Here is a 27,697-nt window from a genome sequence, read left to right as displayed (position 1 = left end):
CAACACATTGTGTCATAGTTTAATTGGCAGCTCTTTTTCTTTCTCGGTGGTACATACAATCAAAGATGTCCTAGATTTGAATAGATGTGGTAAATTGAATGGAGGTTAAAATGGGCAGTAGATCTGTGAATTTCCAAGCTTCCCTTAGTGAAGGAACAGAGCTTGGTGTTTTGTCGTTGTTTTCGTTTTGGTGGGTATCATGTTGTTGCTTAGGAATGAGGTAGGGAGATCCTGCGATTTCTTCACAATTATCAGTTAGGCTTGTTTGCAGAACCAACATAATTTGAAGAGAAGCTAGCTTCTCACATCACCATTTACAACTTCTTAACGTAAGTCACAAATTGCATTCTGAATTAAGTAACATTTCATTTGTCATTAGCTAAGCACTTTTAAAATTAAATGTATTATATTTTTCCAATATAAAAGTAATATGGGTTAGTATAGAAGATATATTAAAAAGTGGGTAGGTATAAGTATGTAAGCAGCCATATTTCTTCCAACCAAAATATTTGGTCAATTTCTTTTTTTAGAAAAATTTCTTATAAATGTTTTGATGCCATTTCTTCTAGTTTACAAAAATATCTCAGATCAAAGTAACATATATTTAATGTACAGTATTTGGGAAGTATAGCAAAGTATAAATAAGCATGAAAAACATCAGGCTTCATCTCACCACCACCCAGAGATTGCCTCTTAATGTTTTGGGCCATCACATTCAACCTGTCCAGGGCAAGCAGGAGCACTCAGTGGGTGCTCCATACATCCTTACTGAATGCGTGAATGCCAAAAAAGGGAACTTGGAGAACAGCCCATATGTCTTGCTAATGGAATTAATTATACAGATCTTATGGTCTAAAAATCATCTGTCTTCTCAACTTTGCCTTATTCTTCTCACATAGCTGGAGCTTGTCCAGGACACAACCAACTGTCTACTACTTGGCAACGGAGCACTCTGGGGCAGTTGGTCATTGTCCTCACATCACTCCTCTCATTCATTCATTCGTTCCTTCAACAAATATTTTTTAAGTGCCCTCTATGTGCCTGGAATACAGAGGGGGTAATAAAGAAACATGGCCCCTGCCCTCTTGCAGCTTTCAGTCAAAAGAAGATAAAACAGATAAACATAAAAATGAATATATGATTAAATATATTTGCGTATTGTGGCAAGTGGAGAAAAGGAAGAGAACAGGTGTCTGGGAAAATAAATAAGCCATAATCTGATTCAAGAGGGAAGGCCTCTCTGGAGTGACAGGTCAGAAGGTCAAGGAGGAACAAAAGGGAAGATTCTGAGGCTGTCCAACTTTAAGTGGGTGTGGCCTAAAAACAGTGAAGGAACAAGTGTTGCGGGAAAAGACTAGGCTACAGACGTAAGCACTTCCTGTAGGGCCTCATAAGCTATGGAGAGGATTTTGAATTTTATTCTGTGTATGCTTAGAAACCAATAAGCTTTGTTTTGTAATTTAAATTGCGTTTACTTTTAATAGGTAACATTCGCAATCCAAAGTATACAAGATCCAAAGATTATTGAATGAAAACACTCCCTCCTTCCAGTTTCCTAGGCACCCAGTTTCCCCTCCCCCGAGCTGGCTGTAAGTATACCTCCGGAAATACTCCAGGCACAAACAAGAAAACTTATCAGTCTGTAAGATATTTTAAGCAGGGGAGCAAGGCATCGGATTTGTGTTTTAAGACAACCCGAATGCTGAGAGGCGTCTGGCTTTCTGCGTTCAGAGCTACGCGCTCCAGCTCACGCATTTCACAGACCCTACTCTGCTCGGCATTCCGGGTTTCTACCGGGGAGATCCCCCGGGGGCCCAGGGCTTCGTAAATTACATCCTGGCAGGGCTCCCACGCTCGTTCCCACGCTGTGCTCCAGGCAACGGACCTGCGCGCTCGAAGCTCCCACGCCGCCCCTTTCCCGCATCTCGCGGCCCGGAACCCGGAAGCTCAGCACCCAGCCCAGGTGCGCTTGTGTGTTTTTTAACGAGAGACCCGTGTAGGAGGGCAGCGGCTCCAGGATGGCTGCGGCTGAGGCGGGCCCGGGCGTGGCCAAGGCTGAGGGCGGGGTCAAGCTTAGGGGCGGAGCCGACGCCTGGTCGGCTGCAGATCTCTCCAGAGCTCCTGCAGCCGTGGTTCGGTCTGGGACCCGGGCCACCCACGGGGCGGTGCGTGCTCTTTGGCCTTGGGCTCTGCAAAGCCCTTAAGGTAAATCCGCCTGGGAGACGGGCAGCTAGAGCGCTAGGGGACCAAAGACGGGGGCGGGCGGCTGGCTGGCGGAGGAGGGGAGCGTCCCGCGGCGAGTTTCCCGAGAAAGCTGAACTCGTCCCAGGTTTCTTGTGCATCAGTTTGCACCCGGCGAATTGGTGGCTGTCTCTTTCCGTGCGGGTGGTCTTTGGGCGCGGGAAAGACGCGGAGGTGATTGGATTAATCCGCCTGGGCACAGCCCAGATATCTGTACTGGACTGCTCGGCGCGGTGGGCGCAGTTTTTGCCCCAGAAAGGGCGGGTAATTGACGCGCAGCTGTGTCCCGCGCGGCAGCCGGGTGATCCCCGGGCTCAGAGCGCGCGTGTCTGCAAGGCGTGCCTGGTTGTCGGGCGGCAAAGTTCCATGACTTCTTTCCTCTTTAGGCAAGACTCACTGGGTGCTGTCCTCCCCCCCGGGGCTGACGCCCGAGGCTCTGCTATGGACGGCAAGACCGAAGTAGATTTTTCCGGCAGCAGCTTAACCCCTTTGTGGCGGAGGCGTTCAAGCCCTCAGCCCCAGCTGCTGGGCCGGAGCAAGCCGAGGCCCCAGTCCTACCAGAGCTCCAGCGGGTTGCTGATCACGGATTTCCCAGTGGAGGACCGAGGGAGGCCCCCCGCGGCGCAGACTCCGGCCCAGGTGCCCACCGCCTCCGACGGCAGGCCGATCCAGAGGAGCCCCCTGCTTCTGTGCGCCCATCGGAGGTTGGTGACCAATGGGAGGACCGTCTCCCCGGAGTACAGGGCTGTTTCTCCTCGGCTTCGACGACCCAAGTCACCCCAGCAACCCAGAGTGGCGTCGGGCGGCTACCCCAGATCCCCAGCGAACGGCACTGCGACTTCTCTCGCGCAGCAGCCGCTGCACCGCCCGCGGACTCCTCATGAGTCTGCCCCCTGCAGCCCCGAGGGGGACAGGGCCAGATTCCCCGCCAGCCCCCTGCTTTTGCCTGCTGCAAATGCGCTTACCCCTAATACCGCCTCCCCAGGCGCGCGTTCGCTGTCCGGCCAGATGGCTAAGGACCCTGAGCGGGGACCTTCGAGACTCTCTCCCGCGCCCCACAAAAGGTCTTTGGAGCAAAAACTCCCCCTCCAAAGGCTTCCCTCACAGGAGAACGAGCTCCTGGAGAATCCTTCAGTGGTTTTGAGCACAAACAGCCCCGCCGCCCTCAAAGTGGGGAAACAGCAGATCATTCCGAAGAGCCTGGCCTCGGAAATTAAGATAAGTAAATCCAACAGTCAGAATGTGGAGCCCCACAAGAGACTGCTTAAGGTGCGCAGCATGGTGGAGGGCCTTGGAGCGCCCCTGGGCCCCGCAGAGGACGAGGGCGAGGCGGAGAACGACTTGGACAGTCCGGGGTCTCTGCGGAGAGGCTTGAGGTCCACGTCCTATCGCAGGGCGGTGGTCAGTGGCGTTGATTTTGACAGTCCTACCGCCTCGAAGAAGAAGAACAGAATGTCCCAGCCTATTCTGAAAGCGGTGATGGAAGATAAGGAGAAGTTTTCCAGCCTGGGAAGGATAAAGGTAAGAATGGGCAAGAGTGTCGCAAGTTAGGCGTTCACTAAGCCACAGGTGAAGGTGACGGGGGTGGGGAGGAAGGGCACAGAGGAAACCAGAGGTTATTGTTATTTTTTAACTCTGTTGTTTGTTGATCAGACCCGTGCACATTTATCTCTTGCCCATTGTTGCTGGCAGGCACAGCCCAGGTTAATGCAGCTTCATGGGAGGAACTGAAACTCTTATGTTTTAATTTTCTAAGTTCGGGCAAAAAGTGGGGGACAAATGGGGAAAAAAAACACAGAAAATTAAGTATTGGCCGAGTGAGCCCCGAACAGTTTTAATACAGGTAGCTGAAAGGGGATGGTGGGCAGGCGTGGATCTGCTCTCTTGATTATGTGGTTGCGCTGCCTGGTGCTTGTTTAGAAATGTCAGTCATTCGTTGCTGATTCATCACAGCTGATACAGGAAAACTGATTTCCCTTGAGCCTATTGATTATTTTAATTACTTACACTAATGATTTAATTACTGAATTATTTTTTTCAGTGGTGATCACATGCTAAATACGACTCAGGTAAAATGTGAATTTTAAAAGTCAGTTGCCAGATCACAAAAGACATAATTTGTCACCTTTGCTGTTTCTGGTTTCTCTCACCACTGCCTGCGGTTGTATCTTATTCCCATTTTGTGCCCACTTAATCCTTGAGTGCATTTAACAAGTTGGTAGCTGAAAACTTCAGGTTCCAGTGAATGGTGTGGTGTTGCTCCCAGATAAAGGCCTAGGAGCTGTGCTCATTAAAATATTACTAAATATGACATAAAGAAATAGGGAAAACTAGGGAAGGAGATTTTGGAGTGTGCATGTGCTGTCTTCTCCAGACACAAGACAGATCTCAGCAATCGGGCAGGAATTCATTTTGGCAGCCACATCTTTTCTTGATTAATCAGAGTCTATATAAATGTCACATGTGTAATACACAAGCAAGCCTGTTTTATTTTAGATCCCATGGCCTTAAAGAGGTTCCATAACATTTTATGTGTTTTTTTTTTTTCCCCTCCAACTCTGCAAGTATAGCATAGTTCAATTGAACAGTGATGGTGAATCATGAGTAATGAAATAAACTGGACTACTGGTCATTTGAGGATTCTCAAGCTGTATTGACAGAGCATGGGGGATATTGTACATTTTACTTCACCTTTTTAGTGAGTTGTAGTAGTGTTACAAGTGAACTACTCCAGGGATCATCTGCTGTATGCCTTTGGAAATCTAATGAATGTAACAACAACAAAAAAAATACTTTTTCTTAAAATAGCTGTGTTTTCTGTTTGGCTCATTCATACATAGTTTGCTTTGCTTTTCCTCTTTTTGCTTTTCTTGTTTCTTAGAAAAAAATGCTGAAAGGACAAGGAACATTTGATGGGGAAGGTAAGCATTTGATTTTCCAGACTTTTATTGCTGTTTCAATGTGGAATATCAATTATAAGTTGAAATCCAACTGAAGTTACAAAAAACACAAGATGAGAAAAATGTACAACTTCTTCACAAATTATACAGCACAAAGCTCTGCACTAAGCTAAATTCACCAGCAGTGAGTAAAATTAATGGCATTCTTTGTAAGCAGATGACTTTGTCAGACCAATGTTCTGGGATTTTTAATTCTTCTCTATTCTGGCTCCATCCCCACCTCCCTCATAAGGTGGAGAAAGAGTAAGGGCAAGCTCTAGCCCTTTAGTTAAAAATTAAGTTTGGCATTTAGATCTTAAGTCATATTTCCTTTGACTTAATGTTCTTTTCCCCATATTTCTACATTTTAATATCATTTCTGACTTTCTGTTTCCTAATCCAGTTTCAATTTGGGGGAAATCTAATTCTCCTGGCTGACAGAAACATACTCCTAAGAATTTCGAACCCATATAATATTTTTGTGAAGAATCTCAAAAATAAAAGCAGCTTTCACCAGGTGTTCAAACCCTAATCAGATTAGCGGACTTCGTGTAAATAGATGGATCCAGTGTCAGTGGTCCGGAAGGGCACAAAGGGAGAAGCCCCAGGTGCAGTGCATGTAGGGCTGGTGGAGTGTGGTGCAGGTGAGGGTAGTTGCTTTCTGTCATGCTTTGAAATGCTAAGATTTCCCAACCTTTAAAGAACAATGAAGAAGGGTATGCCCCTCTATAAGTAAATCTAAGGTAAAACCACCCAGAATTATATCACCTTGGCTGACTACAAAACATTTCCCTATATAATTCTTTTTTTTTTTTTTTTTTTTTTTTTTTTTTTTTTTTTTTTTTGCGGTAGGCGGGCCTCTCACTGTTGTGGCCTCTCCCCTTGCAGAGCACAGGCTCCGGACGCGCAGGCTCAGCAGCCATGGCTCACGGGCCTAGCCGCTCTGCGGCATGTGGGATCTTCCCAGACCGGGGCACGAACCCGTGTCCCCTGCATCGGCAGGCGGACTCTCAACCACTGCGCCACCAGGGAAGCCCCTATAATTCTTATAAAAATCAGTTCTCATTTGGATCTTTTAAACAAGACCAGTTTATAAAAGTGTATTTACTGTACCAATCTTAGAAAACTGTTCTCTATGAGGAAGAAACCCAGATACAGTACTTTAGCTGGCTGGGGTAAATTCAGATTTTATAATTGAGGAACCTGGAAGCTTGGAGAGTTTAGTACCTTGTCCACGTTCACACAGCCAGGACTAGGACAGAGATCTGGTTCTTAGTCCAGTTTGCTTCCTCTTACACCCCATTATGACTGTGCAGTGAACAGAGCATCTACCTAATACCGGTTTTGAGAAGATGCTTTGCATCTTCTGGAATTTGATAGTGGTTTTGGAACCTTTGCCTCAAAGGGTTAAAAATGTCGATCTTTTGTGAAGTCCGAGGACACACCTTCACTTTAACTAGTTTTATGTTGTTTCCTTTTACAAGGAGCTGTTTCTGTGCACTCTCTCCTCTCTTCTCAGATATGATGACCTAGAAATTCTTTTTCACATATATGTACATGAGGAATGCAGGAGCCTTACAGTTAATGACTAGAAAGAATGTAAGTCAGGAAGCTGTGTGTTAGAGTGGTGAGAACCTGTGATATTGGAACCAGGGGCCTGAGTTCCTGTCCTGCTGCTTCTACTCATCAGTTGAGTGACAGTGAACAAGCCTCTTAACTTCACTGAGCCTCAGTCTCATCCTGCGTAAAATGAAGCTAATAATACTATTGTCCACGTTGTTGTGAGAATGAATGAATGTATATCAACAATGTGTGCATATATTTTGTGCCACACACTAAGTACTTTAAAGGACACCACAGAGGTGGGGGGAACTCAGTCTATACCCTCATAATCTGCTTTACATATTTAGAATGATCAGAGAACAGTAAAATATTGCATAGATTCCAGTATTACTTTAGTAATGGTACGTATGGAACATGCAGTAGTTGCTGAGAGACGAGACAGATGTTTGCTGGCTTCAGTAGATGGGAAAAGCATTTCAAACTCAGTCTATCCCCAACCAAACTCATAATCTTTCCTCTAAAGGTGAATCTCTTCTGGAGTTCCCATTTCCTACTTTTCCATTGTGGGACTTATAGAGCTAGGAAACATCCTTACCACCATATCCAGTTGACCCCCATATCCAGCCCATCCCCCCAAGTCTCCATTGTCTTTCACTGACCACTTCAGTAGCATCCTAATTAGTCCCTTAAGTAGTCAATATTTTGCTTTTCCAGTCTAATAAAGTCTTTTCCTTTTAGTGGATTCCCATTGCAATCGGGATAAAATACAACCCTTACAGTGTGAAAGAAACTCAGTCCTTTTGGACTCAGGGTAAAATCCAGTTCTTGAACATGGCCAGCAGAACTCTGCTTCTTTGGACTGTCTGGTTCTTCCTCCTAAACTCACCTTGCACCCTTTGTCCGCTAGACACCCACACTCCAGTGAATGACCTTCCTTTGTTCTTCTAAGGTAATATATGTCCTCTTGCCTCAGGGCTTTCACATGTGCTTTTTTTCTGTAGCTCTGTAGTTTCTCAGCTTTCAGATCTTAAGATATTCCTCATTAACACCTCTCTGACCCCCAGACTAGATCATATCCTGCTGACAGTCTGTTCTCAGAGCCCCTGTATGTAAATCTTTGGGCGTGTAGGTATGTATTTGTGCAAGATCATTGTGTCCTCAACTCTAAAATGACTTGCTGGGCTTCCATGGTGGCGCAGTGGTTGAGAGTCCGCCTGCCGATGCAGGGGACACGGGTTCGTGCCCCGGTCTGGGAAGATCCCACATGCCGCGGAGCGGCTGTGCCCGTGAGCCGTGGCCGCTGAGCCTGCGCGTCCAGAGCCTGTGCTCCACAACGGGAGAGGCCACAACAGTGAGAGGCCCGCGTACCGCAAAAAAAAAAAATTAAAAAAAAATAAAATAAATCAATAAAATGACTTGCTTTCTCACTTGGAGTAAAAAACCAAAGTCCTTTCAATGACATTGAGGCAAGTCTGCCCTCTATTCATCCCAACCCCCAACTCCTATACTTTCTCCCCTCCCTTACCCTATTCCAGCCACACGGGCCTCCTTGCTGATTCTTGTACATATAGATGCACCAAACAGACTCCTGCCCCAGGGCCTTTGTACTTGCTGTTCTCTCTGATGGGATGTTCTTTCCCCAGCTGTACAGGTGGCTTACTTTCTTACTTCTTTTAGATCTTTGCTTAAATGTCACCTCTGTGAGGGCTTCCTAAACCACCCTGTTTAAAATCTACGTATCACCCCTTGTAACATGCTCCTTCTTTCCCTGTTTTATTTTTCTCCATGGTACTTATCAGCATCTGATATATTATAAAAGTTACTTGTTTATTTATTGTCATTCTCTCCTCACTCTGATGTCAGCTCCACGAAGAATGAGATTTTTATCTTTTTCTGTTGTTGTTCATTGCTGTAGCCCCAGTGCCTAGTGGTCGCTAGTGTCTACTAGGCATTTTCTAAATATCAGTTGAATGAATACATGAATGAATGACTTTGACTATTTTTCTCATTAAATTTTTAGCTCATGAGGGCATGGGAAGTGTCTTTCATTTTCTATTTACTCTCAGCCCTTGGCACACTGTGGATGTACCGTAAATATTTGTTAAATAGATAGACAAATAAAAGGGTGTAAATTCAATTTAACCTAAAAAACAGTGATGTAATGGGACATGACCTTCATGGGTAGTGGACAGAGACGTGGAAACTCTGCTTCAGTTGGCATTTCATGTATGGGCCCTTCCCCTTCCCCTGCAGATGAATTGGGGGTAGAGCTGTGTGAGTGAGAAAATCACTTTTTGGTAATGACTCTTCGGTGACAAAATCCATTTGTCTCTTGTTTAACTGGAGACCAAACATCGTATACGTGTAAGTACAGATGTGTGTTTAGAACAAGTAGCATCATGATGGGGGGAGCAATTAGTGACATGTAGGATTTGGTTTTCTTGCAGAAAACGCTGTTCTGTATCAGAACTACAAAGAAAAGGCCCTTGACATTGACTCTGATGAAGAGTCGGAGCCCAAAGAACAGAAATCAGACGAAAAAATTGTGATTCACCATAAGCCACTGAGGTCTACATGGAGCCAGCTCTCTGCGGTGAGTGCGTACCTTCTCTTTTTGTATCTGCGTGCGTGAGAAGACCAAGTTGTGGACATTATGCCTGGTTGTGGTTTTAATTTTTTCTACCAGTGATCCTGTAACCCTAAGGAGAAAGAGTATTCTTTTTGGATTGTGAAATATTTCTTGAAACTCTGCAGGCACTAGTGAGAACATGACCTTTGACAATTCTGATCAGGAAAATTTATCAGGTTTTTATAAAATAAAAGACTGATGTACTATGGACTCTGGAAACTCTTCCTACTCAGTATCTTTTTTTTTTTTTTTTTTTTTTTTTTTTTGCGGTACTCAGGCCTCTCACTGCTGTGGCCTCTCCTGTTGCGGAGCACAGGCTCTGGATGCGCAGGCTCAGTGGCCATGGCTCATGGGCCCAGCCGCTCCGCGGCATGTGGGATCTTCCCGGACCGGGACACGAACCCGTGTCCCCTGCATCGGCAGGCGGACTCTCAACCACTGTGCCACCAGGGAAGTCCCCTTACTCAGTATCTTTTCTTGTTTTCTTTATAAGAGTGTGTATGTAGTGGTAGCTTAATATATCCTGAGCTTTATCGTAATTATGGCTATATATACATATGTATATGTATGATATATGTATATATGTATATGTACCTACGCACAACAGGGAACTTATTACACTTCTTCCTTGGAAATTTCATTTGATAGGGACACATTGATATTTTCTTGAAAATGGTTAACGAATGGCATTCTGTTCTATCTCCCCGTGTGCATCTTTTGTTTGAGAGTATCTGACACTTACTTTTGTGTTGATGAGTAATTTCTCCTCTCTGCATCAAACGTCTTTTGTTTTTAGCCGTAATTTCTTTTCCTCCTGGCTTAACAATGTCACAGTGTGATGCTTAGTTTACTTGATGTGACTTTGGGTACAGCATTTGTGGGCATCTGATGCATTACCAAGTAGGAAGGAATTCCCGTGGCTGGCTTGGGTGGTGGGAGCGTTGCATGAAAAACAGGCCGGTGCACCTCTGTGAGTCTTTTGGCAATATGGGAGCAGAAGTGATTCCCTCTTAAGCCGAAATGAGCATTGTTCAGAGTCAGGAATCTCATGTATTTAGGGAACCCGTCAGCATAAGTTGTATATGTTGGCGCTCATAAATTTGACCATGGAAATGGGTGCATGTTGATAATGGGGATGACTTCTGGCTCAGGCTCTTCCTCCCCTCTTCTGCCCTGTATTGGAATTAGAATTCTAGAAACCAAGCCCTTTCTTCCTGTCTCTCTCACAGCCCCTAATTTTGTTCTAAGGAGAAGTTATGTATTTCCAGTCCCCCCAAGGTGTGACACCCTTACTGTTATGTCATAAATTAAAATGCTTACAGGGGCAGAGCAGGTAGTGTTATAAGTGATGTGGTGAGTGTAGGTGATGGGGAGTGGCAGGGACTGTGGTCCATAGGCCTTGTATGAATTGAGCAGTGGACACTTAGTTCAAATCAGTCCCGTGTTACAGTATTTTCTGATATTTAAAAGAGAGAATACAGGGGCTTTCCTGGTGGCGCAGTGGTTGAGAGTCCGCCTGCCGATGCAGGGGACATGGGTTGGTGCCCCGGTCTGGGAAAATCCCACATGCCGCGGAGCGGCTGGGCCCGTGAGCCATGGCCGCTGAGCCTGCACGTCTGGAGCCTGTGCTCCACAACGGGAGAGGCCACAACAGTGAGAGGCCCGCGTAACGCGAAAAAAAAAAAAAAAAAAAAGTGAATACAGAAAGCCAGATTTTTACGAGTATTATCCTAATTCAAGTTTTAAAAAATGTTGTATGAGCCCAACAATATCTATGGGCCAGACTTGGCTCCTGTGCTAACAGTTTGCAACTTCTGTGATGCTTCTGTGAATTTCGCAGTGGTGAGGTGGTATCATCTGTCCACAGAGCCGGCATGTTGGTAGCCTTATTCCCTAATCTGATGATCTGGTGGTATTATATACCAATGCAGATACTTGGAAAAACTGGTGACTAGGCCCACACAGGCCAAGATGGCTCTCAATGGCTGTCATTCCATTGTTGGTATGGACCATTTGGTAGAAGATCCTCAAGAAGAAAACTGTGGAGTTTTTGAGTTCTTTCTCTGGGACAGCAGCTGCGTTTGTTAGCACAGGCCTAAATCCTTCTGTTGTTCTCTGAATGCTAAACAAAAATGTGTACTTCTGTGTCACTTACACTCTGCTCCAGCTTAGCTTTAGTACCAAAAACCAGGCTGCCATATTTACGCCTCCTGGAGTTTGGCTTTCATTTAGATGAACAAATGCACACTGAAATAATACTACATATCCTTCAGTACAACTTCAAATATGGGCATGTGTTTTATTTGGCAAAGGATCAATGTGCTGATGCGCCTTTTGTTAACAAGATTGATATCAGAAGACTATCTGGTGATAAAATGTAAAGCTATAAAATGGGTTCTAACTGCAGCGTGTGTTATCTTGGATTTGAGTGTTCCTAGGAGGCTTGTGTGTATTTATTGTGTTGGTGGCAATTACACTTAATCAAAGCAGCATGATTGGACTTTGCCACTTTGCGTCACTTGGGCACCAGCCTGCATTTTCTTCGTGCCTTTTGTGTCTCTGTTTCACTTTTAAAACATATTAATTTTTTTTTATTATAAAGCACTTCAAACATGTAGAAAAATTAAAACTTAAGTTTGTGTAATAGATTTCCAGGTATCTGCCATCCAGGTGCCAGCTTGAACAGATGTTAACATTTTAACATATTTATTTCAGGCTTCTATGTTTTGAGACAGATTCAGTTAACAATCCTCCTCTCCAGTCCTTTTCTCTTTCCTTCCTCCCCAGGGGTCATCACTGTCCTGAAGTTCTCTTCTGTCCTTCCCACGTGGGTTTTCTACCCACTAAAAAGTTTCAAGCAGCTCTGGCTTCTAGGGAAAACAACAGAAAGCAGCGATTACTTTTTTAGAAGCCTAGCAATTAGTAAATATCCAGGTTGCAGTAAGGACCCTAAAGGGAAGAGGCTTCATGAATTATGAAAAATGTCAGGATGTTTTCCGTAAGGGGTAGACACCTCCGTTTCTCTGTCTGACCTTGTGCTCTGATCTCTCCTTGTAAAGGGGCTACAGTGTTTAGGGCAGGTTTTGGAACACTTTGACTTTCCATCATTTTTCCCTGCTTAACTTTTAATAATACCAAATAAGTAGGTTAGTCCCCATCCTGTCTTTAACACAAAACTCTTCCTCAAGTAAGGCCTTGATCCCAGAAAGGGAATAGGACAAGGGGTGTTCTGGCAAAGGGGTTAGGTCTCAATTTGGCATCTACCTTGACTTTCTACTTGGGAGGGGTGCGTGTGAGCACACCTGTGCATTAGCTGCTGTTGATTGTTCTATTTTGTAAAAATCTCTTATCTTTTTTTTTTTTTTTGCTGTACGTGGGCCTCTCACTGTTGTGGCCTCTCCCGTTGCGGAGCACAGGCTCCGGACGCACAGGCTCAGCGACCATGGCTCACGGGCCCAGCCGCTCTGCAGCATGTGGGATCTTCCCGGACCGTGGCATGAACCCACGTCCCTTGCACTGGCAGGCGGACTCTCAACCACTGTGCCACCAGGGAAGCCCAAAAAACCTCTTACCTTTGTTGCCAACACGTGACGGCCTCCTGAGGTGATGAAACTTTTATCGGTTGACTGTAAGAAGCATCCAGTAAGCAGGAGACTCTTTAGAAGAGCTGCAATTTGCAGTCATTTCTGGTTGTTGTGTAAGGTCCTGAAGCCTTCAGCCTGTATGTAATTTGTCTTCATGTGTTTGTTTATGATGTATCTCCTTTGGTTTCATTGGACAACCACGAAAGGTGGTTCTCCGTGTATGGTGTTGGGACAGGTTTAACTGTTGCATTGTGGTCACCTAGGGATGAGGGAGAATTAGAACTAAGTAAGAGAGGCATTTAGTTGGGCCTTCCTAGCATAGAGAAAGTCTCGGCTTCCCTAGTTGGATTATAGTGACTTAGTGGTGACTGTGTGTAGCAGTGTGGCTTTGCTGACAGGGTCTCCATGTAGAAGTGGGGTGTTCTCCATTGTCAGAAACACAGCCTGAGCTCCATGCTGTCATCAGATGGTGCCAGGCTTACTCTTCCTTCACTTGATTGTCAGAGGATATCGATCTATTCTTCATCAGAAATATAGGATTTCTTCATTCCAGGGAACATAACTTTATGCTACTCTTCAGGCCTTGGGGAACACTAATATATGAGAAATAAATGATCGTAGTTACCAGGTTTTAGTTGGTCATAAGTGGAAGAAATGTGAGGTTTCAATTTGAAAAGTCATTTTTGTCCTCCAGAGATCTGTGCCCAGAGACAAAGGAACCTGCTATACACAGGTGAATGGCCCAGCGAATCTCCTAAAATGGCATTGTGAGGACTAAGACAGCAGTTCTTGGATCTCTGGGCAAAGCTTGTGGGTTTGAAGAAAAATATTGATTGCGTTATCAGTGTGGGATAGAACACCGCATACCTGCTACAGTTAGTGCTAGGTGGGTGGCAGCTGAGTCCTCCACGCAAGGTGAGCTTCCGGTTTCTAATCCGTTTCATCCTTTAATGGGCTCCCAGAAGGATTTACAGTATTACTGAAAATAAAAAATCAATCTTGAAGTCTTTTTGCTTTTTGTCATAACTTGACCCCCCCCCCCATCACATACTATGCGTTGGACTAAAAAATGACAGTTGTGAAACCGGTGTTTGTTTCGTTAAGTTCCGTGACAGCCCCAAAACCACACTTGCCAGCCATGCCGTGACCCCATTTGTTTGCCATGGGGTGTGTTTGTGTAATTTCCACTGCCTTGACACCCCAGGTACCTTTGACAAGGGTGCTCAGGCTCCAGAGTCAAAAACAAGCACACAGGCAAACTTCCTACTTGGATTCAATACCGACTGCGGTCACCTGACATACACCTGCTATAGTCATCCTCTTACTGGACTCTTCCTTTATACTTGCTGACACGTGGCTTTATCAGTAATCTTAAATCATTTTGAATATTTCTTCAGTTTGCTCAAAAATTTTAAACTCTATTCTGGAACTGTTTTTTTATGTTTTCTCTAAAGTACGTCTTCAGCTGTCCTTAGTGTAGCTAACTAGGTTCATATCTAGAATTAGGACTTTGGTCTCTTGAGTTCTGGAATCAGCTCCTAAGACACATAGTTTGCTCTGGTTGACCTTCTGGAACTGCCAAATGAGAAAGGGCGATTTGAAAAATGGCCATTTGATTATAAATGTAATTTCATTCAGTTGAAAATATAACACATTTTGGAGTCTTTAGCAGTTCCATTCGGTGGGACGTATTCTTTTAGAATCTACACCATGCTTATTGTGAAAGACACTGTTTTCAACTGAAAATCAGAGCTCAACAGATGTAATAAATCTGAATATCCTTCTGTTTGCAGAAATGCTTAACGCATTTAGAGGTCATCAACAGTTTCATCCTTTTCCCTTACATTTTCACACTTGTCTGAATTAATTTTCAGTTGTTCAGTGAGTTGCTGCTTAAAATAATCTCTTCAGTCATAGAATTTTCCATTTTTTTGCAACATAGCAGTCTCATAAAATTATTTTTTTACCTTAAATGGTGATTAATACCTTTTATCATATCTATCTTTTATGTTTAAAAAATAGAAAAAACATTCCCATTTTTCACATCTGGCTTACTTTTGGTACTTACAATGTAAACAGTTAGTCAGGGCTTTAGACGTGTACTCGTGCACACTGTTAAGTTGGAGAATAGGTCTCCTGGAGTGTTTGTATCTTTATAAACAGAACTGGAGGTCCATGTGCCTGGACCTGGGAGCCCCAGCAGAGATCCTGGTCCAGCTAAGAGGGCTGGAGCTGGGATCTGCTTAGCCTGGGGCAGGGAGCAGGCTCTGTTACACTCTTGTCATTTCAGTACAATTCGATTGTGGTGTTCCCTCAACATTTTTGAAAATTGATTTTGACTATATAAGCAATACATAGCACATGTTCCATGAAACAAAATTAAACATTTCAGATGAGACCAAAGTCTCTTTTGATCATATCTGCAATCCCAGTCTCTTTCGCCTTCTCTCTAGGCAATGCTGTTCTCAATTTGGTAACACTCTTCTTGAAATCCACATATATACATGTAAGGAAAAAATAAAGATTACGTGCATTTACATAAATGATATACTGTGCAGCTATTACAACTTGTTTTTTTCCTGAACAGTGTGTCTTATAAATCATTTCACGTCTCTACACGATGATCTTCAGTATTCTTTCTAGTCTCTGGGTTAGGCTATAGGATGGGTATGCATTTTGCCATCTTTCTTTTCTGGGGAGCTATACCTGCTTTGAGAATCTGATAAAAGTTGTGAGCCATGGACCTTCTCTTTAGAAAAATGCACACACAAGTAGATGTGTAAAACTAGTTTATACTTTTTGTTTTTTTCAGTTTCAGTTTGGGAGTATTTTTGTCTTTTGACTTTATCTCCAAATACTGGGGATACCTCACTGTAGCTTCCTGTGTATTGAGTACATTTCCATGTTGTTCATGTCACCTTTAGAAGTTTTTCTTTTTCTGAATTATAGTGATGGTGGGACTATAACCCCTTCTGAAAAATACATAGAGACTGAGAAAAAAACTACTCTGGTTGGAGCTTAGTAAGCAAAGGGCAACTGAGTGGTAGATGTGCCAATATTTATGTTGTTGATTCTCCGGAGAGAACAGTGGGCTGTGAAAATGTGTGTGTGTGTGTGCCTTAGGCCCTGAGGGCAGGTACGGAGCAGAAGAGACAAGTGCTCCAAGAAAGTGGGAGGACATGAGCACAGGGGCGTTTCATATTGGTTGGTGTAAGTACAGAAGGAGGTGTTTCAACTGGAAACCTAGACCTGGGACCCAGACAAAGAGGGTCTTATTTCATTGAGCAGAAAATTGATGAGAGAGATTGATGCATGATTCCTTCATTCACCTAGTCTTTATGGAGGGCCCTGTTCTAGGCAGCGGAGATAGAGCACAAACAGACTCCACTTTGCTTTCATGTCCTTACTGACACCCTGAATGGCAAGACAGACACCAGATTATCCCACAGGTACATGCAGAATCGCTGTGTTAATGCTGTGAAGGACGTGCTTGTGCTGCTCTGAGATCCTGTGGGAAGGGCACCTGTCTGGGCAAGATGCTGTCAGTCAAGGGAAGGTGGCAAAGGAGATGACAAGAGCTGCCATCTGACCAGCTACCAGATAAGTGTCAGGTCACCGTTGTTGTTAGAGGGGCGGGTGCAGGCTGGAGGAGTCCCAAGCAGAGAAAACATCACGTACGCTCTGCGGACCCTTCGGGGTGATGGAGGGTCAGAGGATTTGAGAAAAAGTCAGTGCACCTGTAGCTTCTTGATCTCTTTTCTTCCAGCCTCTACCTGTTGGGGGGTCCAGAGGCTCCATCCTTGGGGCTCCTCTTTTATCTGCACTCCCTTGGTGATCTCATCCAGTCTTGTGGCTTTAAATACATCATCTACTCTGATGACTTTCAAGTTTCTGTCTCTAGACTGGACCTTTCCTTGAGCGTCAGACAAGGATATCCAGCTTTGTTTCTGGTATCTAACCAGCATCTCAAAGTTAACCTTTCCCAAAGTTGACTTCTGATCACTCCCTTCTCTCCCACCCAAATCAGCTTCTCTCATAATCTCTTCTTTTTCTCAGCAAATAATGACTCCATTTTCTACCTGTGAAGGTCAGAACCCTTAGAGCCTTTGCTCACTCTTCTCTTTCTCCCATAACCTACTTCCGACTTGATGCAAAGTCTGTTGCCTGTAACTTTAGAATAGAGCTACTTCTCTGCTGCCACCCTGTCACTGTGGAGGTGGATTGTCCCCATTGCTTCCCAGCTCAACTCCCTGTATCTACGTGGGTCCATTTTGGTCTCTTCTCCATATAGCAGCTATATAATTATGTTGTTGAATTGTGATCCTGTTAAAATGTACTGAGATATTGTCCCTTTGTTCTGAACCCTCAAGTTATTTCTTACCTCCACTCAAAATAAAGGCCAAGCCTTACAGGGGCCAGGGAGGCTGTGTGTTCTGGCCCCTGGTTACTCTCTGGACTCATCCCATGCTTGTTGCTCAGTTACTGGTGTTCCTCCAATACAAGGTGCACTCTGCCTCAGGGCCTTTGCATTTGCTGTCTCCTCAGCTTACAATAAATAGCTCTTCTTCCAGTGTCTTCCTGACACTTACCCCTCCAACATACTACGTGATTTACTTTTCTTGTTAATTGTCCATCTACTCCCACTGGAATAAAATGTGCATGAAAGCAGAGATTTTTGTTTGTTATGTTTCCTATCCTATTCCTAGCACATCATTGCCTGACTTACAGTAGGCTTGCAGTAAATATGTGGTGAATTTATGAGTGTATGTATAAATGAATGAGTAAAGGCAAAAACCTAATCCCATAAGTGAAAATAACAGCAAAAAATCTCAGCGGGGAAAACAGCCAGGAAGTTTCCTATTTGGGGCTATTTGGAGGCTGTTTTTAATTTTTATTTTAAAGGAAAAATTCTTGACCGTTTGGCTACATCCTGGATTTAATAAATATCTTTGATACATTAGGAAACTTGGTATCTTCATACTTTAGAACTACCTATGGTAGGTATTTGCATACTACGAAATCAAGTTAAATTACAGCCTCCCTCATCCTCCACTTGGTATTTCTTTTGGGGAGGTAGACGGATGCATTCAAGAACAATAGGAGTCTGTAGGAATATAGTAATTAGGTAAAAGGAAAGAAGACTCAGTTACTTTGAGGAGTTCTGAGGAGTTCTGAATAACTGTGGGGAAAGGCTCTATAATACTGAGCTTGCACTTGTGAAAATCATCCATCAGATTTTTGTATCTGCCCTCTTGACCTTAAGATGTCCCCTTGTGGTGTCTCTTCTCTTGGTCCAGTGATGGGGCTATTCATCAGAGCCATATCCACAGAGTGATTTGTCTCCATGATGATTGATTAGAGAAATTGTCACCATCAAAATTACTATTGGATCTTTAAATGTGGAACTCGTGCTTAAAAACTTTTCTCTCAAACTTGGTTGATTTATCCAGAGTACTTATAGCCTGTTGATGTTCTACACGATTAATCCGTACTCTTATGTCTTACAATTATTATGGCATTTATTGTCTGTATGTCTGTTATCTGGGGGGATAAGGACTATAACCAATGGACAACTTCTGCAGAAGGAAGTATTTTTGCCAGTGAAAGGAAATTGCAGATTATTTTCCCTGTTAGCCTAGGAGATAAACTCTGCTACCCATCCAACTGCAATAACATAAAAATGGAGTAGTTCTTATCTGGGGCAGCAGGAAGCCCTGCTTCTGGTGGTTATGTGCAAAGGAGTATGGCTGTTGTCTGCTCAACTCATATTCAGCTGGGGTTAACTTCTCAGTGTGAGCAGGCAGCGCAGATAACTGTAGCTATGGGACCTGTCATTGGATCATCGTGATATTAATTTATTTACATGCAGTTAAATTATTAACACAGTGTTTGCAGAGGAGACTGTGCACCAGGGATTATACTAGGTCATTTCACTCAGCTTATGTCGAGCTTGTGACAATACCATGAGAAAGGGTACTATTTCTCTACTATATATTGAGGCAGCTGAGACTCCGAAGTGACAAATAGGGTTACTCTCCTACTGTTTTCTTTAGGGTCTTGAGGTTACCTGGAACAGAGCCTCTAAAGTTTCGCTAAATAACGGATGTGTACCCAGGGCTCTGGAAGAGCAGGAACCACATTTCTGTCTGGTACTTGGCCAGGAATGTGACTCAGTCTTAGAAGTGGCCTGTTGGCTATTTCTTCTCATGAATTGGCTCATTTGCCCTTTTTGCCAGGTCTGTCTTCTCTTCTCAGAGCTCCTGCATACTCAGAGTTTCTGAGTTCTTGTAACTTACACTTGAGGTTACCTAGCGTGGTCCAGCCCCTCATGTTATCCTTTCAGCTTCCATGTATAGCTACCCAGGTCAATTTCTTTCTTTCTTTTTTTTTTAAACATCCTTATTGGAGTATAATTGCTTTTGGTGGTGTGTTAGTTTCTGCTTTATTACAAAGTGAATCAGTTATACATATACATATATTCCCATATCCCCTGCCTCTCACCCTCCCTATCCCACCTCTAGGTGGTCACAAAGCACCAAGCTGATCTCCCTGTGCTATGTGGCTGCTTCCCACTAGCTATCTGTTTTACGTTTGGTAGTGTATATATGTCCATGCTACTCTCTCACACTTCGTCCCAGCTTACCCTTGCCCCTTCCCAAGTCCTCAAGTCCATTCCCTACGTCTGCATCTTTATTCCTGTCCTGCCCCTGTGTTCATCACAACCTTTATTTTTGATTCCATATATATGTGTTAGCATACAGTATTTGTTTTTCTCTTTCTGACTTACTCCACTCTGTAGGACAGACTCTGGGTCCATCCACATCACTACAAATCACTTAATTTCATTTATTTTTATTGCTGAGTAATATTCCACTGTATATATGTGCCACATCTTCTTTATCCGTTCATCTGTCGATGGACACTTAGATTGCTTCCGCGTCCTGGCTATTGTAAATAGTGCTGCAATGAACATTGTTGTACATGACTCTTTTTGAATTATGCTGTTCTCAGGGTATATGCCCAGTAGTGGGATTCCTGGGTCCTATGTAATTCTATTTTTAGTTTTTTAAGGAACCTCCATACTGTTCTCCATAGTGGCTGTACCAATTTACATTCCCACCAAAAGTGCAAAAGGGATCCCTTTTCTCCACACCCTCTCCAGCATTTATTGTTTGTAGATTTTTTGATGATGGCCATTATGACCGGTGTGAGGTGATACCTCATTGGGGTTTTGATTTGCATTTCTCTCATGATTAGTGATGTTGAGCATCCTTTCATGTGTTTGTTGGCAGTCTGTATATCTTCTTTGGAGAAATGTCTGTTTAGATCTTCTGCCCATTTTTGGATTGGATTTTTGTTTTTTTGATATTGAGCTGCATGGGCTGCTTGTATATTTTGGAGACTAATCCTTTGTCAGTTGCTTTGTTTGCAAATATTTTCTCCCATTCTGAGGGTTGTCTTTTCGTCTTGTTTATGGTTTCCTTTGCTGTGCAAATGCTTTTAATTTCACTAGGTCCCATTTGTTTATTTTTGTTGTAATTGTCATTTCTCCAGGAGGTGGGTCAAAAAGGATCTTGCTGTGATTTATGTCAGAGAGGGTTCCTCCTGTGTTTTCCTCTAAGAGTTTTATAGTGTCTGGCCTTCCATTTAGGTCTTTAATCCATTTGGAGTTTTTTTTTGTGTATGGTGTTGGGAAGTGTTCATTCTTTTACATGTACGTGTCCACTTTTACCAGCACCACTTATTTTAGAGGCTCTCTTTTCGTCACTGTATATTCTTGCCTCCTTTATCAAAGATAAGGTGACCATATGTGCGTGGGTTTATCTTTGTGCCTTCTATCCTGTTCCATTGATCTATATTTCTGTTTTTGTGCCGCTACCATATTGTCTTGATTACTGTAGCTTTGTAGTATAGTCTGAAGTCAGGGAGCCTGATTCCTCTAGTTCCGTTTTTCTTTCTCAAGATTGGTTTGGCTATTCGGGGTCTTTTGTGTTTCCATGCAAATTGTGAAATTTTTTGTTCTAGTTTTGTGAAATATGCCATTGGTAGTTTGATAGGGATTGCATTGAATCTGTAGATTGCTTTGGGTAGTATAGTCATTTTCACAATGTTGCTTCTTCTAATCCAAGAACATGGTATATCTCTCCATCTATTTGTATCATCTTTAATTTCTTTCATCAGTGTCTTATAGTTTTCTGCATACAGGTCTTTTGTCTCCTTAGGTAGGTTTATTCCTAGGTATTTTATTCTTTTTGTTGCAGTGGTAAATGAGAGTGTTTCCTTAATTTCTCTTTTAGATTTTTCATCATTAGTGTATCGGAATGCAAGACATTTCTGTGCATTAATTTTGTATCTTGCTACTTTACCAAATTCACTGATTAGCTCTAGTAGTTTTCTGGTAGCATCTTTAGGATTCTCTATGTGTAGTATCATGTCATCTGCAAACAGTGACAGCTTTACTTCTTTTCCGATTTGGATTCCTTTTATTTTTTTTTCTTCTCTGATTGTTGTGGCTAAAACTTCCAAAACTATGTTGAATAATAGTGGTGAGAGTGGACCATCCTTGTCTTGTTTCTGATTTTAGAGGTTTTCACCATTGAGAACGATGTTGGCTGTGGCTTTGTCATATATGGCCTTTATTGTGTTGAGGTAAGTTCCCTCTATGCCTACTTTCTGGAGAGTTTTTATCATAAATGGGTGTTGAATTTTGTCAAAAGCTTTTTCTGCGTCTATTGAGATGATCATATGGTTTTTATCCTTCAGTTTGTTAATATGGTGTATCACATCGTTTGATCTGCATATACTGAAGAATGCTTGCATTCCTGTAATAAACCCCACTTGATCATGGTGTATGATCCTCTTAATGTGCTGTTGGATTCTCTTTGCTAGTATTTTGTTGAAGATTTTTGCATCTGTGTTCATCAGTGATATTGGCCTGTAGTTTTCTTTCTTTGTGATGTCATTGTCTGGTTTTGGTATCAGGGTGATGGTGGCCTCATAGAATGAGTTTGGGAGTGTTCCTCCCTCTGCTATATTTTGGAAGAGTTTGAGAAGGATAGGTGTTAGCTCTTCTCTAAATGTTTAATGGAATTCACCTGTGAAGCCATATGGTCCTGGGCTTTTGCCTGTTGGAAGATTTTTAATCACAGTTTCAATTTCAGTGCTTGTGATTCATCTGTTTATGTTTTCTATTTCTTCCTGGTTCAGTCTGGGAAGGTTGTGCTTTTCTACGAATTTGTCCATTTCTTCCAGGTTGTCCTGAAATGGACATATAGTTGCTTGTAGTAATCTCTCATGATCCTTTGTATATCTGCAGTGTTAGTTGTTACTTCTTTTTCATTTCTAATTCTGTTGAATTGAGTCATCTCCCTTTTTTTCTTGATGAGTCTGGCTAGTGGTTTATCAATTTTGTTTATCTTCTCAAAGAACCAGCTTTTAGTTTTATTGATCTTTGCTATTGTTTCCTTCATTTCTTTTTCATTTATTTCTGATCTGATCTTTATGATTTCTTTCCTTCTGCTAACTTTGGGGTATTTTTTTCTTCCTCTAATTGCTTTAGGTGTAGGGTTAGGTAGTTTATTTGGATTTTTCTTGTTTCTTGAGGTAGGACTGTATTGCTATAAACTTCCCTCTTAGAACTGCTTTTGCTGCATCCCATAGGTTTTGGGTTGTCATGTTTTCATTGTCATTTGTTTCTAGGTATTTTTTGATTTCCTCTTTGATTTCTTCAGTGATCTCTTGGTTATTTAGTAGTGTATTGTTTAGCCTCCATGTGTTTGTAATTTTTACAGTTTTTTTCCTGTAATTGATATTTAGTCTCATAGTGTGTGGTCAGAAAAGATACTTGATACGATTTCAATTTTCTTAGATTTAACAGCGCTTGATTTGTGACCCAAGATATGATCTATCCTGGAGAATGTTCCATGAGCACTTGAGAAAAAAGTGTATTCTGTTGTTTTTTGGATGGAATGTCCTATAAATATCAATTAAGTGCATCTTGTTTAATGTGTCATTTAATGCGTTTCCTTATTTATTTTCATTTTGGATGATCTGTCTATTGGTGAAAGTGGGGTGTTAAAGTCCCCTACTTTTATTGTGTTACTGTCCATTTCCCCTTTTATGGGTATTAGCATTTGCCTTATGTATTGAGGTGTTCCTGTGTTGGGTGCATATTTACAATTGTTATATCGTATTCTTGGATTGATCCCTTGATCATTATGTAGTGTCCTTCTTTGTCTCTTATAATAGTCTTTATTTTAAAGTCTATTTTGTCTGATACGAGAATTGCTCCTCCAGATTTTTTTTGATTTCCATTTGCATGAAAAGTGTTTTTCCATTCTCTCACTTTCAGTCTGTATGTGTCCCTAGGTCTGAAGTGGGTCTCTTGTAGACAGCATATATATGGGTCTTGTTTTTGTATCCATTCAGCCAGTCTGTGTGTTTTCGTTGGAGCATTTAATCCATTTACATTGAATTTAATTATTGATATGTATGTTCCTATTACCGTATTCTTTATTGTTTTGGGTTTGTTTTTGTAGGTTGTTTCATTCTCTTGTGTTTCCTGCCTAGAGAAGTTCCTTTACCATTTGATGTAAAGCTGGTTCGGTGGTGCTGAATTCTCTTAACTTTTGCTTGTCTGTAAAGATTTTAATTTGTCTGTCGAATCTGAATGAGATCCTTGCTAGGTAGAGTAATCTTGGTTGTAGATTTTCCCATTTCATCACTTAAAATATGTCCTGCCAGTCCCTTCTGGCTTGCAGAGTTTCTGCTGAAAGATCAGCTGTTAACCTTATGGGGATTCCCTTGTATGTTATTTGTTGTTTTTCCCTTGCTGCTTTTAATAGTTTTTCTTTGTATTTAATTTTTGATAGTTTGATTAATATGTGTCTTGGCGTGTTTCTCCTTGAATTTATCCTGTATGGGACTCTGTGCGCTTCCTGGACTTGATTGACTATTACCCTTCCCACGTTAGGGAAGTTTTCAACTATAATCTCTTCAAATATTTTCTCTGACCCTTTCTTTTTCTCTTCTTCTCCTGGGACCCCTACAATTTGAATATTGGTGCGTTCAGTGTTGTCCCAGAGGTCTCTGAGACTGTCCTCAATTCTTTTCATTCTTTTTTCTTTATTCTGCTCTGCAGTAGTTTTTTCCACTATTTTATCTTCCAGGTCACTTATCCGTTCTTTTGCCTCAGTTACTCTGCTATTGAGTCCTTCTAGAGAATTTTTAATTTCATGTATTGTGTTGTTCATTATTGTTTGTTTGCTCTTTAGTTCTTCTAGGTCCTTGTTAAACGTTTCTTGCATTTTCTCTGTTCTATTTCCAAGATTTTGGATCATCTTTACTATCATTATTCTGAATTCTTTTTCAGGTAGACTGCCTATTCCTTCTTCGTTTCTTTGGTCTGGTGGGTTTTTACCTTGCTCCTTCATCTGCTGCGTATTTCTCTGTTTTCTCATTTTGCTTAACTTAGTGTGTTTGGGGTCTCCTTTTCGGAAGCTGCAGGTTTGTAGTTCCTGTTGTTTTTGGTGTCTGCCCCCAGTGGCTAATGATTGTTTAGTGGCTTGTGTAGGCTTCCTGGTGGAGGTGACTGGTGCCTGTGTTCTGATGGGTGGGGATGGATCTTGTCTTTCTGGTAGTCAGGGCAGCATCTGGTCGTGTGTTTTGGGGTGTCTGTGAACTTAGTATGATTTTAGGCAGCCTCTCTGCTAATGGGTGGAGTTGTGTTCCTGTCTTGCTAGTTGTTTGTCATGGGGCATCCAGCCCTGGAGCTTGCAGGCCTTTGGGTAGAGCTGGGTCTTAGTGTTGAGACAGAGATCTCTGGGAGAGCTCTCACAAATTGTTATTACCTGCGGCCAGGAGTCCTCTGGTGGTCCAGTGTCCTGAACTCAGCTCTCCCAGTTCAGAGGCTCAGGCCTGACATTAGGCCCGACCACCAAGACCCTGTCAGCCACACAGCTCAGAAGAAAAGGGAGAAAAAAGAAAGAAAATAATAAAATAAAATAATTAAAATAAAAAAATAATTAAAATATAAAAGTAATAAAAAAACAAAGAAGAGAGCAACCAAACCAATAAACAAATCCTCCAGTGATAACAAGCGCTAAAAACTAAACTAAGATAAACATAACAATCAGAAACAAGTCAGTTGCAGACAGCAAAACCCCAAGTTTACAGTTGCTCCCGAAGTCCACCGCCTCAGGTTGATTGTGGGGATTTAATCTGCTGCTCCGGAGGCTGCTGGGAGACATTTCCCTTTCTCTTCTTTGTTCTCAGAGCTCCCGGGGCTCAGCTTTGGATTTGGCCCCGCCTCTGCATGTAGGTTCCCTGAGGGCGTCTGTTCTTCTCTCAGACAGGACGGGGTTAAAGGAGCCGCTGATTCGGGGGCTCTGGCTCACTCAGGCCGTGGGGAGGGAGGGGCACGGAGTGCGGGGCGAGCCTGTGGTGGCAGAGGCCGGCGTGACATTGCACCAGCCTGGGGCGCGCCGTGCGTTCTCCCGGGGAAGTTGTCCCTGGATCCCGGGACCCTGGCAGTGGCGGGCTGCACAGGCTCCCCTGAAGGGGGGCATGGACAGTGACCTGCGCTCGCACACAGGCCCGTTGGCGGCGGCAGCAGCAGCCCCAGCGTCCCACGCCCGTCTCTGGGGTCCGCGCTTTTAGCCGCGGCTCGCGCCCCTCTCTGGAGCTCCTTTAAGCAGCGCTCTTAATCCCCTCTCCTCGTGCACCAGGAAACAAAGAGGGAAGAAGAAGTCTCTTGCCTCTTCTGGCAGGTCCAGACTTTTTCCCGGACTCCCTCCTGGCTAGCTGTGGTGCACTAACCCCTTCAGGCTGTGTTCACGCCGCCAACCCCAGTCCTCTCCCTGCGCTCCGACCGAGGCCTGAGCCTCACCTTCCAGCCCCGCCCACCCCAGCGGGCGAGCAGACAAGCCTCTCGGGCCGGTGAGTGCCGGTCGGCACCGATCCTCTGTGCGCGAATCTCTCCGCTTTGCCATCCGCACCCCTGTTGCTGTGCTCTCCTCCGCGGCTCCGAAGCTTCCCCCTTCCGCCACCTGCAGTCTCCGCCCGTGAAGGGAATTCCTATTGTGGAAACCTTTCCTCCTTCACGGCTCCCTCCCACTGGTGCAGGTCCCATCCCTATTCTTTTGTCTCTGTTTATTCTTTTTTCTTTTGCCCTACCCAGGTACGTGGGGAGTTTCTTGCCTTTTGGAAGGTCTGAGGTCTTCTGCCAGCGTTCAGTAGGTGTTCTGTAGGAGTTGTTCCACATGTAGATGTATTTCTGATGTATTTGTGCGGAGGAAGGTGATCTCCACGTCTTACTCCTCTGCCATCTTGGAGGTCCCCCGAGGTCAATTTCTTGAGAGAGAATCATATAGGCTCAGCCACTTTCCCCCCACTTAAATAGGTCACTTAAACATTTACTGTTATTTGATCAGGTGCTTAAGTAGCTCTTTTCCAATCAGCTTTGGCCTCCATGATGCATGATGGTGTGAAATGTGGGCTCTTGGGCTGCTGCTTTTGCAGAAGCTCTGAGTAGAACAGCTTTTCTTCTGAGGGAGTGTTAAGTGACATGACCGACATATCTAGTGTAAATTTACATATGGTGGAGTTGACATTGCAACCATGGTCTATGTCAGTGGCTTAACATAATGAGAAATACATTTTACTGGTAAGCCAGTACGTGTGTTCATGGGTGCACGTCTGTGTATCTCAAACAAAAGCTTTACAAAGCAGAAGTTACCCTTAATACATGCAGTGCACTGTGGTATTCTCTGTTCTGTCCTTTCTGTTTTGTTACCTTTAAGTAGATGACAGTCAGAAATTCTTGGACTTTATTTTGCTATTCACTAAGAGGTTATAAGCTTGTAGCTTGAAAACGCTGGTATCTGACTGCAGAATTCATTTGTATTCCACTGCATTGTGCTGGATGGGGCAAACAAATCAAGCTGAAAACCAGTACCTGCGCTGCAGGAACTTAGAAGCTGGTTTAGGAGACAGTAGAAATGAAAGGTTTAAGTGATGTTTTGAAAGAATGTTGGACAAAATGCGAAAATGAATGACACAGATAGATATCACAGAAAGCAGTAAAGGTCAGGAAAGTGCTCTCTAGAGACTGAATAAAACTAGACGGGCTACGTGAGCCATGGCCGCTGAGCCTGTGTGCCCAGAGCCTGTGCTCCACAACGGAAGAGGCCGCAACAGTGAGAGGCCCCCCAAAAAACTAGACAGGCTAGATGGGCAGAAGAGTGGAAAATAAAAGCAATAGAAGTATAAACTATTGCTTGAAGGAAGCTTGAGATATAGGTAAATGGGAGAACAGTGGTAATTCTGTGCCTATTTCTCAGGTCTCCTCCATATAATAAGGTAATTCCTGTCCAGTAGAACCACTGCGTGCTTTGAACATCTCATGTAAAACATCAGTCCACTTTTTTTTTTTTTTTTAGTTTTTTGGCTGTACCATGTGGCATGTGGAATCTTATTTTCCTGACCAGGGATCGAAGCTGTGCCCCCTGCAGTGAAAGTGCTGCATCTTAACCACTGGACCTCCAGGGAAGTCCCTATTAGTTCACTTTAGTATCCATTTTTCCAAAACAGGTTTTACTCAGCTTAGATTTTATTGCCAATCTAAGAAACTATCTTCAGTGTCAGTGTTTTTCTAAGGAACTTACTGTTTGGAGGTGATCATTCCTTCTGTCTGCCACTTTCCAAAAACAACAAGCAAAAACAAAATGGCAGCAAAGATGCTG

At 43.3% G+C, this 27,697-nt stretch overlaps 1 protein-coding gene across 2 annotated transcripts in view; it reads left to right on the top strand.

The window, feature by feature from the left end:
- Positions 1–2,145: 2,145 nt before the first annotated feature.
- Positions 2,146–27,697, top strand: part of ARHGEF26 (Rho guanine nucleotide exchange factor 26) — a 146,444-nt gene continuing 120,892 nt past the window's right edge. The window contains exons 1-4 of one of the 2 annotated variants that reach the window (XM_081235964.1): positions 2,146–2,205; positions 2,628–3,762; positions 5,123–5,162; positions 9,191–9,336. In XM_081235964.1, coding sequence (XP_081092090.1) covers positions 2,683–3,762; positions 5,123–5,162; positions 9,191–9,336 — 1,266 coding nt within the window. In that variant the 5' untranslated portion in view covers positions 2,146–2,205; positions 2,628–2,682. Of the gene's footprint in view, positions 2,206–2,582; positions 3,763–5,122; positions 5,163–9,190; positions 9,337–27,697 lie in introns of those variants that run through there. The other variant, XM_081235963.1, reaches the window with a different exon arrangement.

The sequence above is a fragment of the Mesoplodon bidens genome, assembly GCF_964165515.1.
Source record: "Mesoplodon bidens genome assembly, chromosome: 5".
In the NCBI taxonomy this organism is placed as follows: domain Eukaryota; kingdom Metazoa; phylum Chordata; class Mammalia; order Artiodactyla; family Ziphiidae; genus Mesoplodon; species Mesoplodon bidens.
Note: the sequence above shows the minus strand (reverse complement) of the source record. Positions and strands in the feature narration are given on the sequence as shown.